The sequence below is a fragment of the Python bivittatus genome, unplaced genomic scaffold (assembly GCF_059951505.1).
Source record: "Python bivittatus isolate LINGU-HERP-01145 unplaced genomic scaffold, Pbiv_v1 ctg000330_np1212, whole genome shotgun sequence".
NCBI classification, from domain to species: Eukaryota; Metazoa; Chordata; class Lepidosauria; order Squamata; family Pythonidae; genus Python; species Python bivittatus.
Window position 1 is genome coordinate 48,524,565 of NW_028277058.1, and position 15,332 is coordinate 48,539,896.

Genomic DNA, 15,332 nt, shown 5'->3' on the forward strand with positions numbered 1-15,332 from the left:
TTTATTGGTCTCACTCCCTGAGAACAACTTTTCAAGCCTTAGCTCTGTTGTGTTTGCCTTCCTGTGCTGTGCTTGGAACTCTGGATTCCACCCTGTCAGGTCCCCTGTCACTCCCCTTGGATTCATCACTTGATTCCTGGTCTTGACCTGTCTCAAGTCTGTTGACTATGTTTAGAGTTACCATCTTCAGGTACTGATAAAAAGGACTCTTTTCCTCTAAGGGTTCTTCCTGAGCTTGGCCTATCACTGGACTATGACAGGCACCCACCTTGCTATCCTGTTGGCTGGCAGCCAGCAATACCAGCCCAGGAAAGCCATCCTGACTCTTTTACCTCCTTGTGGACTCCCCTGATGGAGGCTGAGTAATCTGCAGTTACTTCAGAATGGCAGTTAATAGATGCCCAGCTCAGTGGTGTTATAGCTGCTGCTGAGGAAGAACCTGTGAGAATGAGAGGACCAGATCTTCCTCTTGCCTCAGGAAATGGATCCTTTCAGCCATCCTTGACCTGAAAAGAGACACATTATCTTCTCTGATTGCTCTCATTTTCTAGAATAATAATAATAAAGGGGCCCTGTGATGTATTCAGACACAAGGGAGACCAATCAGGGCTTCAGTGAACCAGACTGATATTCTAAATTGACAGTCAACCAAATTGACTCACTGGGGGCCAATCAGATCTTTAGCATTAGCTGCCCCCCCCAACTCATACTGAGGCAGCCATATTTCCAGATGAGTCAAGCTGGGTTTTCTGAGGAAGCATCACCCCAGCTTTAGAGACTGGTGTCTTTCCCCCACCTTCTCATTCCAAATGCATCCCCAATTACATAATCCAGGTTGACTTTTCTCCCCTCTTCTCACTTTCTTTTTCCTGATCAGGCATTTTTGTGTAAAGGAGGGAGCTTGTCAGAAGTGATGCTGCTAATAACTGCCAGCCATCTAGTTTTAATTAGAGTTTTCTTCATTAATGCCTCAGCTCCACTCCATGTGGTGGATTAAATAATGTACTCATAGCTCGTTTACAGAAACCCCCAAACTGCAGTCCTGAGCTGCAATCCTTTAATTAAACAGCTTGGCTGATCTGTGCTGCTGCCTTGCCTCATCAGTCTAAGCCGATTAAACAGAATAGGGACTAATAAGGAGAATAAACAGAGAAGGGACTCTTATCTCTTTGAGAGACTTGGAGGCCTCTGTGGCTGAGCGTGTGGGCTATTGACTCCTCCTCTTACAGGAGATATGTGACTGAAGCTGCTTTCCACATTCAAGGACTTGCTGAAGCTGCAAAATACTTAGCAACCCTCTGGAAAAAAAAAAATAGAGCACATTGGCCACTTTGTTGTTGTTGTTCAGTCGTTAAGTCGTGTCCGACTCTTCGTGACCCCATGAACCATATCGCGCCAGGCCTTCCGGTCCTTCACTGCCTCCCTGAGTTGGCTCAGTTTCATGCTCATTGCTTCAGTGATGCTGCCTAACCATCTCATCCTCTGCCGTCCTCTTCTCCTTTTGCCTTCAATCTTTCCCAGCATCAGGGTCTTCTCCAAAGAGTCCTCTCTTCGCATTAGGTGACCAAAGTATCTGAGCTTGAGCTTCATTATCGATCCTTCCAATGAGCAATCAGGGTTGATTTCCTTTAAGATTGACTGGTTTGACCTCCTAGCAGTCCAGGGGACTCTCAAGAGTCTTCTCCAGCACCACAGTTCAAAGGCATCAATTCTTCGGCGCTCGGCCTTTTTTATGGTCCAGCTCTCACAGCCATACATTAGCATTACGTTAAACGAATGCTTGCTTAACACTTGAGTCTTTTCTTCTGCAAAATTACTGTCAAAGGCTCTATCTTAAACTCCAAGTGTGACTAAGCAAGCGGCTGGATAGTGATTAAACTGGTTTAATAGCCAGTTTTTACCTGCAAGGGAAGCTGTGAACTGTAGTTCTATAAAACCAGTAGGGATGTATACAGAGTAGACCATTATGAAGCAAGAACAGAAGCAGGTATCTTTTGAAGATGTGAATGAAATCATTCTTTGTTCAACATCTACATGAACAAATGGGAGAGGCCCTCTCAGCCCAGGATGAGATATCATCAAGATGCTGATGATACCCAGTATATCTCCATCCTTGGCCAAGCAGGAGATGTGGTGGAAGTCTTGACTCCCAGTCTGGAGGTTGTTAGGGTCTGGATGGGAAGAAAACAGGTTCAGACATGTTCAATCCTAGCAGGACAGAGTGGCTGCTGGTTCAGAAGCCAACCAACTCCAGAACAGTTTAATCTGTAGCTCTGGATGGAGCTGCTCTCCTCCTGAAAGGGAAGGTCCACTATCAGGACATTCTCGTGGACTCACAGCTCCTGTTAGAGGAGCAGAGGAAAGCTGAAGCCAGAGAGGCCTTTGTCAAGCTCCATCTGGTGTGTCAGTTGCAGACTTCCTTGAAACAGGAACGCACTAATAACATTCACTCTCACCTTTATCATCTCATGGCTGGACTACTCTAATTTCCTCTACATGGTGCTGCCTCTGAAGACCATATGGGAACTACAGTTGGTGCAAAATGCAGCTCTCTTAATAACAAGTGAATACTGTTACAATCATGGTTCAACAGGAGATGCATTAGTTATTGGTTTGCTTCTGGGTGTAATTCAAGAGGCTGGTTATTAGTAAACCAGGTACATTCTAGCAGAGAGGGCACACTGCAAGTCTTCTCCATCTGGAAGGCAAACGGGTGGAGGCTTGGAAGAAAGCATTCTCTCTTATGGCTCCCTTCTTCTGGAACAGTTTGGTGAGAATGAACTCTTTCCTCCTGACAGTCAAGAAAGCAGATCAAACACTAATTTGGGGCGGGGGGGGGGGCATAGCCTTCAGGTACTAAGAAGTCAGTTGTGAAGTTGTGTGCGCTATGATGCTGGTTTTTTTCTGGTCCTGGTAGGAGGGGATTGACATGATTACACATATTAGGTTACTATTAATATTTATTGATACATGGACTCATGTAATACTTGTATGTTGTTGTTTTTCACTGTATGCTACTTAGCATCTCCAAATGGCCATATCACTTTTTCTGTGCTCTCTCACCTTATTCTTACCCATCCATTCATATCACCTAACAGAATAATAATTTCTCCTGGATCACATTCATTCAAAATGGTGCACATTTTTTCCTTTCTCTGGTTCTTCAATTATTACTATTCACTGGAGCATAACATGCAACTTTCACCAACATCAGGATTCCTGCTTTCATACACACCCATAATAGATGACACCAATTCACTTTCTGACATACATTTTTGTCCTTTAGTTCATCACTAAACTTCTGCTGCCCATCATGGCTTTGATTAATAGTGTTGGGGGGGGGGTTGGTATGGAGAAGCTGTAGAGATGTTAACAGCTTAATTGTATTGGTGTATTTTTCAACATTTCTTGTTAATTGTTAAGATAGCACCAGATGTTCTGGCACATTTTGGCCAACGTGCTGCAAGTAAAACCAAATGCAATCTAGAGACTACCTTGCAAATGAACCTATTATTGCCTACATCCCCCAACTCTGAGGTGCATGCAGGATACATACCTACAATCAGGAAGGATGGAAATAAGACAGAAAATCCATTTTTCCTTCAAGGGATTCTGGGACTGATCATCAAAACTTCCTATCAGAGATAGATAGATATAGATATAGATATATAGATGTTTGGAGATGCATTCTTCAATGCTCACATACCCCAAGGTAAATTCCTCGGCCTTGGGGCAGGGGAAAGGGAAAGCGGTAGCAGCTGTTAAGAATGATATGAATGTGACTTTTCTGAGTCCGCCAGGTTTCTGGGGTGGGGGGAATGCAAGCAAAGTGATCTCAGTTTTCAGCTAGGAAACTAGGCAACAATTGGGCTTCATTTTTTTTTTTTTTAAACCTAAGCTGCCAGATATAGACTGTTATTTGTCCCAACCCATGATTTCAGGAACGGTTGCACCTATTTTTCCTGCTGGTCTTATCTGTTAATGATAGGCAGGCATTCAGAGGATTTGAATAGGCCTGTAATTGCCTCACCATTTCTCCAAGTCTCCTGGCAGAGTTTTTAGATTTCCAGAACAATAATCTTTAAAATTGGCCTTGCTGAAAACCGTCTCTGACAGGACCGCATCCCACATTTCCTTCTGTGCAAGTTAATGGGACTGAGATGACAGAGGTTCTTTTCTGTTCCAATGATGAAGGGGAAATCTGAAATCACCGTTGGAGAGGGGAGAGCTTACACGTCTGTTCCATGGATTTTCACAGTCCATTGTGGAAGCTGGATTGGTGGCGGTGGGGAAAACCTGATGTTTCATTCCTATATGTAGGAGAAAAATATTCCATAATATGTGACACCAAAGAGACAGGGAGTGAAATTACTCAGAAATCATTCAGGGTTACCAAAGGTGATGAAAAATTCTAATGTGCCAGAATCTCCCAGTGAACTGTTAGCATTATGATTTTGAGTCCACAAGCCTTTAAAAATATATTAAATACAATAATACAAATATGTCACTGTAACCACAAATAAAACGTGAAACTGATCACAAAATATTTGTAGTGGGGAGTGTTTCTGTTAAAATGCCAGCTAGCCATTCTCACTTCCAGAACGCCCCATTCTTTCTACTTGTTACTTATTAAGTACACAATAATACCTTGATTATACCCTTCCCAAAATCAGATAAATTTCGGAACATTATTTATTTATTTATTTAAGCAATTTATACGGCCACCTAACTCACTCATGGTGACTCTGGGCAGCTTACAGGAATAAAAATCCCAAATACAAAACCCACTACACTCCCCCACCCCCCTGGTGACAACAACACATTCACGCTAGCCATTTGATGGGCTCCTTATTGACCTGGGATCCCCAGGCCTCCTGGCAAAATCATGCCTTCAGGGCCTTGCGGAAGAGCATCAAGGTGGAGGCCAGTCTTATCTCTGCAGGGATGATGTTCCACAGAGAGGGAGCCACCCCGGAGACGGCCCTTCTTCTAGGTCCCACTAGATGGACCTCCTTAATGAGGGGACCTGTAACATACCCTGCCTCCCCAATCTGGTGAGCCGTACTATCATTTAACATTCTAAAGTTGGCCATATTTGGCATCATAAGAAACTGGAGCATGGAAATCAGATATCCTTGCTTGGTTCCTCCTGTCCCTGGAAGTAGCTAACCAGCTCTGACAGCTTTGTCAAGGGTTTGCTTAGCATTATGTGCAAACCAGGAATTCAGAGGGGTGCCTTGTCAAACAAGCCAGAATCATGTTTCTTGCTGTTTATTGAGAGTCTGCAGATCACCTTTATGAATACAAGTTCATCTATTGGTCAGAATTCACTTTAAACATACACAGTGTGCCTTCTTTTTAATATATTCACTACTTGCCACTTATTTACATCTCCCAGTTCTTAATGATGTGTGTTAAAAAGCATTCTGAGTGGCTTTTCATTTGGTAGTTGATAACAAGACATCTTAACACTGGTTGCAGGGGGTGAATTAGCAATTTCTCAGCAGCCTTCAGCAGTTCCTATAAAACTAAATTGACCGTTTTCCTAGAATTTTGGACAGTTGCCTTCTGGTGTTTTCTAGCTGGCTTCTGTAAAAATCAGGTTTTGGGGCTGGATAGACTTTTGGTCTAATCCAACAGTTTTCTTCTTATGTCAGCCACACTGCATGCTGCCTAGAGTCATTATATGAGATAGGTGGTCATATAAGTCCTGTAAATAAATAAGCAAATAAATAAATTGTCATGTTTTAAATCTTGGAACAGTTTGGTATCACCCACTGGCTGAAGATAACATTAAAAAAAATTACTTTATTTAAAAAACAACAACAAACCAATAAGACAACTCCTAAAAAGATAACACAAACAAACATAATAATATATAAAGTGATCAGGTTAAATTTTGGATCGGAATATTCCATAGTCCTGAGGAATCTTATCTTTATTATCTTCAGTAGTAACATTAATAAAAGGATGCCATGTATCATACAAATCTTTTGGATTTGCATATCCTTTAATATATTTTAATTTGTGTGTTCTTTTTTTTTCTATAGATACCATACTTTATTTAACCATATGTCAAGTGATGGGGAAGAGTCTGATTTCCACCGCTGAACAGTGGTCATCTAATAAAGTATTATCTTGTTAGTGTCTGATTTTGAATAAGGCAACACTTTATGATGTGACCATATTGTTTATAATTTGTAAGATACCAGACTGAAGGACTCCAACTCCATTTGATGACCCTGTCCCTTCTCTGTTTTTGTTTGTACATGTTGAGTGGCCCAGTGAACATTCATATAGTATCACTTCTCTCCTTCCCTTCAACATTTTCCTCAATAACTTTGCCCCCCGTTCCCATAATCTTCCTTGTTAAGTCTGAAAAGCTCATACCATTTCCCCCCTCCTAACATTACCTGCCCTTCCCTGACTTCCTTTCCTTGTGATCCTTGTTCTACACTTAGCTACAGGCCACAAAATTTAGTTTTGGGGAACGTACAATATGGCTTATCGCATATAGTCTAATGAGGAATGGGCAGATCAATTTATTTCTGGTTCTTACTACTTTTGAATGTGTCCCTCTGTAAGTTCATTCTGTCCTGTCATCTGCATTAATCAGTATGTTTTTAAAATCTGGGGGGGGGGGAGCAACACCATGCATTGGAATAATCTGCACCTAACCAGTCTGGCACCTACTATGGCAGTGGGAAGAGAGACTATTGTGGAGGCAAGGAGAAAACACATATGGCCCCAGCTGCACTGCTAATGATGCCATCCTCTATTGTGGGCAATGATGTCATTGGTTGCTCACCATCAGGAATGCCAAGATTTGAAAATGTATTTAAAACATTTCTTAAAATATTTCCAAATGCCTTTTAGAGCATGATTTAGACCGTAAGAAGCCAGTGTAGTATAGTGGTAAAGCTGTTGAACTAGTATCAGGAGATCTAAGGTTCAAGTCCAGCCTCAGCCATGGAAACTCACTGAGTGATTTTTGGCCAGTTACTCATCCTAACCTACCTACAGGTTTAATGATATAGGGAAAATTGGAGGAGGTTGTGTTATACCCTCTTTTGCTCCTGGAGGAAAGGTGGGATATGTGTCTAAAACAAATATTTTAAACTTCTCAAAGCTGTGTCTTAGCATTTAAAGAAATGCATATTTAATAGCTAGTGTTCCAATCCACATATTAATCTTAGAGATGCTGATCAGGATTTTGTTAAGATTGAATTTCATTAGTCAAGAATGTATCCTCACTATACAGTCTCCATCCCACTGCTGAGTCAGGCTGAAGTCAGTCTAAGATGTTCAGGCATGAAAGTAATGTTTTCTCTAGCACTGGATCTTCCAAGAGGACATTCTGGGGGACATGAAGGAGGAGCCTTTGGAAGTCAGTGATCATCTGGGCTCCATTTGGCCTAGAGCAGGTCAGTGGGCTCTGCACTTTCATAGCCATTTCAGCTGTGGCTCCAAAAGGACACCTTGCTTGTGTAGCCTGTTTTGTGTGTGTGTCTGAGAGAGAGAGAGAGAAGGAGAAAGAGAGAGAGATGGGAATATTGGCCTTTGTTGTTGTTTAGTTGTTAAGTCGTGTCCGACTCTTCGTGACCCCATGAACCATATTGCGCCAGGCCTTCCTGTCCTTCACTGCCTCCCTGAGTTTGGTCAGTTTCATGCTCATTGCTTCAGTGATGCTATCTAACCATCTCATCCTCTGCTGTCCTCTTCTCCTTTTGCCTTCAATCTTTCCCAGCATCAGGGTCTTCTCCAAAGAGATCTCTCTTCGCATTAGGTGGCCAAAATATCTGAGCTTGAGCTTCATTATTGATCCTTCCAATGAGCAATCAGGGTTGATTTCCTTTAAGATTGACTGGTTTGACCTCCTAGCAGTCCAGGGAACTCTTAAGAGTCTTCTCCAGCACCACAGTTCAAAGGCATCAATTCTTCGGCGCTCGGCCTTTTTATGGTCCAGCTCTCACAGCCATACATTACTACTGGAAAAACCATAGCTTTGACTATGCGGATCTTTGTCGGCAAGGTGACGTCTCTGCTTTTTAATATGCTATCTAGGCTTGCCATAGCTTTCCTCCCAAGGAGCAAGCGTCTTTTAATTTCATGGCTGCAGTCTCCGTCTGCGGTGATCTTGGAGCCCAAATAAATGAAGTCTGTTACTGCTTCCATTTCTACCCCTTCTATTTGCCAGGAATTGATGGGTCCAGATGCCATGATCTTAGTTTTTTTAATGTTGAGTTTCAAGCCAGCTTTTGCACTCTCCTCTTTCACCCTCATCAAGAGGCTCTTTAGTTCTTCTTCACTTTCTGCCATTAGGGTGGTATCGTCCGCATATCTGAGGTTGTTGATGATTCTCCCTGCAATCTTAATTCCGGCTTGTGATTCTTCCAGCCTGGCATTTCTCATGATGTACTCTGCATATAGGTTAAATAAGCAGGGTGACAGTATACAGCCTTGTCGTACACCTTTCCCTATTTTGAACCAATCGGTTGTTCCATGACCGGTTCTAACTGTTGCTTCTTGGCCCGCATACAGATTTCTCAGGAGACAGGTAAGGTGGTCTGGTATTCCCATCTCTTTAAGAATTTGCCACAGTTTGTTGTGATCCACACAATCAAAGGCTTTTGCATAGTCAATGAAGCAGAAGTAGATATTTTTCTGGAACTCTCGTGCTTTCTCCATGATCCAGCGAATGTTGGCGATTTGATCTCTAGTTCCTCTGCCTCTTCGAAACCCAGCTTGTACATCCGGTAGTTCTCGGTTCATATATTGCTGAAGCCTAGCTTGTAGGATTTTGAGCATAACCTTGCTAGCATGTGAAATGAGTGCAATTGTGCAATAGTTTGAGCATTCTTTGGCGTTGCCCTTCTTTGGAATTGGAACGTAAACTGACCTTTTCCAATCCCGTGGCCACTGTTGCGTTTTCCAAACTTGCTGGCATATTGAGTGCAGCACTTTAACACCATCATCTTTTAGTATTTTAAATAACTCAGCTGGAATCCTGTCATCTCCACTAGCTTTGTTGTTAGCAATGCTTCCTAAGGCCCACTTGACTTCACTCTCTAGGATGTCTGGCTCAAGGTCAGTGATCACACCAGCGTGGACATCAGGGACATTAAGATCTTTCTTGTATAGTTCTTCTGTGTATTCTTGCCACCTCTTCTTAATCTCTTCTGCTTCTGTTAGGTCCCTGCCTTTTTTGTCCTTTATCATGCCCATCTTTGCACTAAACGTTCCTTTCATATCTCCAATTTTCTTGAAGAGATCTCTAGTCTTCCCCATTCTATTGTTTTCCTCAATTTCTTTGCATTGTTCATTTAAGAAGGCCTTCTTATCTCTCCTGGCTATTCTCTGGAAATCTGCATTCAGTTGCTTATATCTTTCCCTTTCACCCTTGCTTTTCACATTCCTTCTTTCCACAGCTATTTGTAAAGCCTCATCAGACAGCCATTTTGCTTTCTTGCATTTCTTTTTCTTTGGGATGGTTTTAGTTGCTGCCTCCTGTACAATGTTACGGACCTCCGTCCATAGTTCTTCAGGCACTCTGTCTACCAAATCTAATCCTCTAAATCTATTCATCACCTTCACTGTGTACTCACAAGGAATATGATCTAAGTCATACCTGAGTAGTCTAGTGGTTTTCCCTACATTCTTCAATTTAAGCCTAAATTTTGCAGTAAGAAGCTCATGATCTGAGCCACAGTCAGCTCCTGGTCTTGTTTTTGCTGTCTGTATAGAGCTTCTCCATCTTTGGCTGCAAAGTATATAATCAATCTGGTTTCGGTATTGACCATCTGGTGATGTCCATGTGTAGAGTCGTCTCTTGTGTTGTTGGAAAAGAGTGTTTGCTATGACTAGCTTGTTCTCTTGACAGAACTCTATTAGCCTTTGCCCTGCTTCATTTTGTACTCCAAGGCCAAATTTGCCTGTTATTCCGATTACTCCTTGACTTCCTACTTTAGCATTCCAATCCCCTATGATGAAAAGGACATCGTTTTTTGGTGCTAGTTCTAGAAGGTGTTGTAGGTCTTCATAGAACTGGTCAACTTCAGCTTCTTCAGCATCAGTGGTTGGGGCATAGACTTGGATGACTGTGATATTGAATGGTTTGCCTTGGATACGCACTGAGATCATTCTGTCGTTTTTGAGGTTGTACCCCATTACTGCCTTTCCCACTCTCTTATTGACTATGAGTGCAACTCCATTTCTTCTAAGGGTTTCTTGCCCACAGTAGTAGATATAATGGTCACCCGAATTAAATTCACCCATTCCCATCCATTTCAGTTCGCTGATTCCCAAGATGTCGACGTTCAATCTTGTCATCTCATGTTTGACCACATCCAGCTTGCCTTGGTTCATAGATCTTACATTCCAGGTACCTATACAATATTGTTCTTTACAGCATCGGACCTTCTTTTCACTTCCAGATACATCCACAGCTGAACGTCCTTTCGGCTTTGGCCCAGCCGCTTCACTCTTTCTGGAGCTACTTGGAAATGCCCTCCGCTCTTCCCCAGTAGCATATTGGACACCTTCCGACCTGAGGGGCTCATCTTCCGGCATCATATCTTTTAGCCTTTTAACATTGTCCATGGGGTTTTCTTGGCAAGGATACTGGAGTGGGTTGCCATTTCCTTCTCCAGTGGACCACATTTTGTCAGAACTCTCTGTCATGACCTGTCCGTCTTGGGTGGCCCTGCACGGTATAGCTCATGGCTTCACTGAGTTACGCAAGCCCCTTCGCCACGACAAGGCAGTGATCCATGAAGGGGAATATTGGCCTTAGATAAGAATGAATGCAGGTCTATAGGAGGCCAGTATTTCCACTGGTAAGCAGAAAGCAGAACTTCGCTCAGCAACATTTCCCCCTTCTGAGGAGTGGGTAGAGAGGAGTGGTTGCAGAGCATGTCTCCCAAGATCTTGAAAGACATGCATGGCAGGACTTAAAAGCCCAGAATGGCTTTGAAAAAGTTGTAGCCATATTGGCTAGAACTTTCAACAAAAATCTCCAATGATCAGCTCCAATAAGAACAGCTGATAACCACCATTCCCCAGGCAGTCTGCCTTCTCACCATGGTAAGCATGCTAGGAAGGCAAAGTACTCATGAAATAATAAAAACGACAGCTTGCAATCTGAACCCTGCCACACATTCAAGGTGGTGATTGGTTGTTGGTTTTTCTGCCAATAGGTGACACTAGGTAGGAGGAAAAAGGGGGCCTGGGACCCCACCAGTTCTAGTTACTGTATCCTGGAAGTAGCCTCCATTATATTCTGAGGGGACCAACACTCTTGGCCTCACTGTTGAAGTGCAGTGAAATAGAGGCTGTGGGGACAGCCCTTTCCTACTGACATCCTGTCCTCCTGTCTCAAGGATGGGAGGAAAGCACATTGTCCCTCCATCATCTCCCTTTTCTTTTGCTTCTCTCTAACAAACCCCTGGATTTTCTGTTTTGCTGTGTTTTGCTTTCCTTCTGTAGATGCCTTGCCTAACTTTTTCTAGTATGAATAGCTGAAGCGGACCATGGTCAGGCAACATTTATTAAAATTTCTACCTGATTCTTCTATAAAGAATTTGAGATGGATTTTTATCACCTCCTTTGATTATGATAACAACCCCATGAGGCTGGGTTACAGCGACCCTCGTTTTCACGGGGCTTCAATTTGAATCATGACATTTCCAGTAAAAGCCTGTTTATTCTTGCAGTAACATCACTTTGCCTTTTAGTTCTTTCTTTCCTTCCTTCTCAGCACCTCTGCAAGTTAAATGTAAGGGTGATGGAGGTGTCTTGCTCATACACTTCAACTGATATATGCTAAACATTAAGGTGCTTTGTAGTGCCTTTCCCAGCTCTTCCTGCTGAGGGATGTGTCATTGATCATATATTTTGGGGCAATGGTATATTCACCCTCTTGCCTTGTAAATAAATGCAGGACGAGCTACTGTAAAATCAACTATTACAATAAAATTGTTATTGTGTGCAATAGTATGTGAATGGGATTTTGAGTAGCGATTCTCATTAAAAACAGAAAATCCGTCAAGCGCTGGGATTTGTGTTGATTTGAGGTTGTGTTCCTCCTCCTTGTTTATCCTGCTGAAGTATATCTGGTCCTAAATAACGGAAGCCACAACTTTAAGAGGAGCACTTTCAACCCACACCTATCACAAGAAGTGTCAGAAAGAGGGTCGTTATCACACCTGCAATGTGTTATTGCTAAGAACAGAAAGAAACATATGCAGGTTTACACATTTTCTTGTTCATTTTCTGAACTAAAAGCTACATACATACATTCCTATGCATATAGTACCTATCCGTCTCTAGCTGGCCAGGCTCAGCTGGAATTCCAGAACAATTGAGGTGGGAAAACTGCTGTTCATTGTTCCTTGGTTTGTGTGGTGGCTCCAAACTTCTTCAATTCTCATCCTCTTTATAACTCCCAATAAGGCTTGGTCAGCCCCAGACTGGTTCTTTTCTCATTCTTCTGAGTACTTTTGCACTTGAAGATCATTGCCACCTCCAGTTCAGATGGGATTTCTTGCTTGCTTTGGGGATCACTTTATGTTTTCAGAATGATTTTTTTTTTTTATTGTAAGAACCATCTTTTGTTGTAAATTCTTAGAAGTGTTTATTCTGGATTTTTTCTACCTGCTGCATATGGTGAAGTTTTCCAGAATAAACCCTTCTGCCTTTATGCCCTGCTTTGGGTGGGTCTCATATAATTTATACATAGACATAGACATACATATATATGTACATATACTGTACATATATGTATGTCCATTAGTACCTTCGCATAAATACATGGAACAAGGTATGTTTATAGCAGTGTTTCTCAACCTTGGGAACTTTAAGATATGTGGACTTCAGCTCCCAGAATTCCCCATGCTGGCTGGGGAATTCTGGGAATTGAAGTCCACACATCTTAAAGTTCCCAAGATAGAGAAACACTGCTATATAGGAACTAAACAGATGCAAATCAGTATGGATGATATAACTGCATAGGAACACTTGTGGAGGTACGCAGTTTTCAGATGTGAAGTAGAACACAGACTTCAGTTCTAGCATGGGTATGCTTGATCTATGTACCAAGCCCATCTTTCCTGCTTTGGCTCCAAATACTGCACCTCTTTAAATGTTGATAATATGGTGACATGCCTGGAAAAGTTGCCAAAAATGAAAACTAACAGAAGTAAATCTTTAAATGACTATCAGGAGGAGAAGGGAGAGGAACGTTCTGCCCTTGGGCTTTGCATGTGTTAACTTCCTTTTGAAGTTTAATTTTCTCATGTATAAAATGTTGCTTAGATCAGACTTGAAACATGATCAATGCAACTGGCAAGCGTTTACTTCGTGATTATGGAGCAATTAAATTCCAACTCAATACAGTTTAGGCATCATACAGCTGCACACTCATTCCTAAGTGCCCACTGGATTATTCATCACAGCTACAGGCTGCTGCCTGCTACCTCAGCACCAATTGGGGGTTACGAAACATAACCGAATCCATCTTTTTGGATCTCATCCCTGAACCACTTCCGTTTACAGTTCAGCCTTCCTCAATATAGCTTTGAACTGTGACATGCTTCTAACGTGGGATTGCAATGGCGTTGCCATCGTAGCTGGTGAAAGTTTGTTTTGATCCTTCAAGGAACCAGAAGTTACAAGCCAGCCAAGGTACACTTGAGGTGAGAAGCAAAAATGAAATATCAATATTCCAGATTCTCAGAAGAGTAAGTTGGATCTGATGTGTGCCCATTCATCATACTTGCACAACAACAGGTTCTTCTTTCATTGATGGAGCAAAAAGATATTTCTACATCTGAAGGGGTTAAACTGCTGCTTAGCCTAAGCTGAAATGGCTCCATTTTTATACATCCAATTTGGCTATATTTCAGTTGAGGGCAAATTATTTTTCCCAAGTGAATTGAGAAGAGACATGTTCCTGTCTCTTCCCTTCGGTAATTTATAACGTACTGCGTTGTGTGTCAAAATGGAATTCCATTTTAAGGTAGCAATAATCATCAGCTCTCCTAAATAATAGGCTCTGTCTCTTGCTGTACAGGAATGGAGAAGGTACTTTTTAAACTTAGGGGTGAGAGAATAAAGATACTTAATAGTATATGCCTCAATGAAATTGTTTGGAGTTATACCCCCTGCAAAAACTGTCCCTCACATCCGTGACATTGTTTTTACACCATCCAACAGCACTTCTCCACATCCCAAACTCTTTGATTCAATTTGATTCATCCAACCACCATTATTATTGCCATTATTGTATGCTTCTGCTGAGACAAAAATTGCAGCCATTTCATAATGCTTTGCGTGGAGTAATGAAAAAAAAAATTAGACCGGATGCTCTCTTTTGGGAAGCATTTTCAGCTACTTTGATCCAAGCCAGAATTCTTCTATTCTGTGCTTAGTGAGATGTGATTGGCAGGACATGGCAGCCAGAAAGCTCAGTCTTTTAAGAGGACCATTAGCAGTTGGCGTGTCACTGAAGAGGAAGAGACAGAGTCAACATGAGAACAGTGAAATGAAAACATGCTTCACACTGTTTCACAGCTCAAGCAGGGGCCAACTAAGAGGGATGTGCGGTGGAATGGACATTAAAAACATGCCAATCATTACATGCCCCACTTCTGTTGCATCTCTCTCTCTCTCTCTCTCTCTTTCTCTCTCTTTATCCACACCCATACAGTTGCAGCACCCATAATAAACAACAACAATACTTCCACCAACTTGGAGTGGGTCTTTTGTACTTATTTACTGTTTTTTTTTCTTTTTGCAAGAGTACTTGGTAAGTGCTTTACATTTATTACCACCAATCTAGGGGCTAGTGAACTGTAAACCTTGCCTCAGTCTCAAAGGTTCTTTTTTTGGTAAATCAGCTGCAAATTATTAGAGAGAAGCAATCCCCCCACACTTTAGAATAATGCCCCCCCGCATTTTTCATGCATCACCATACTAATGCTGTTTTAATTTCCTAATTCTCTGGTGGAAATTGTACATTGGATCTTCTAATACTTGCCTGTTTTTCATACAGTTTAGCTAGAGGCTATCAACTTTTTTAACCAATGAAAACACATCAGGGCAAAGGGTTTAGACAAATAATTCACAAACACAAATCCTTTGTGACACTGCAGTTACTTCTTTTTAAAAAGCAATCACCCAATTGCTCTGGAGGTCAGCCTAAGGGAGCTGTGCAGCTTTGTTTCACAACAGCCCACGATCCACAAAAGTATTTCCAGATCTTATGAATAAACAGCAATGGTTCCACAGAGCGTCTTGCGGCCTGTAAAACATCTCTTAAAACAAGCATCTTCATT

General features: G+C 42.0%; 1 protein-coding gene across 2 annotated transcripts in view; it reads left to right on the top strand.

The window, feature by feature from the left end:
- Positions 1-15,332, top strand: part of IQSEC3 (IQ motif and Sec7 domain ArfGEF 3) — a 187,865-nt gene that overhangs the window by 77,654 nt on the left and 94,879 nt on the right. Inside the window, exon 4 of one of the 2 annotated variants that reach the window (XM_088141558.1) lies at positions 2,706-2,746. The exons of the other annotated variant lie outside the window; for it this stretch is intronic. Within the exon in view, the coding sequence (XP_087997684.1) occupies positions 2,706-2,746 (41 nt within the window). The remainder of the gene's footprint in view (positions 1-2,705; positions 2,747-15,332) is intronic. 2 annotated transcript variants of the gene reach the window in all.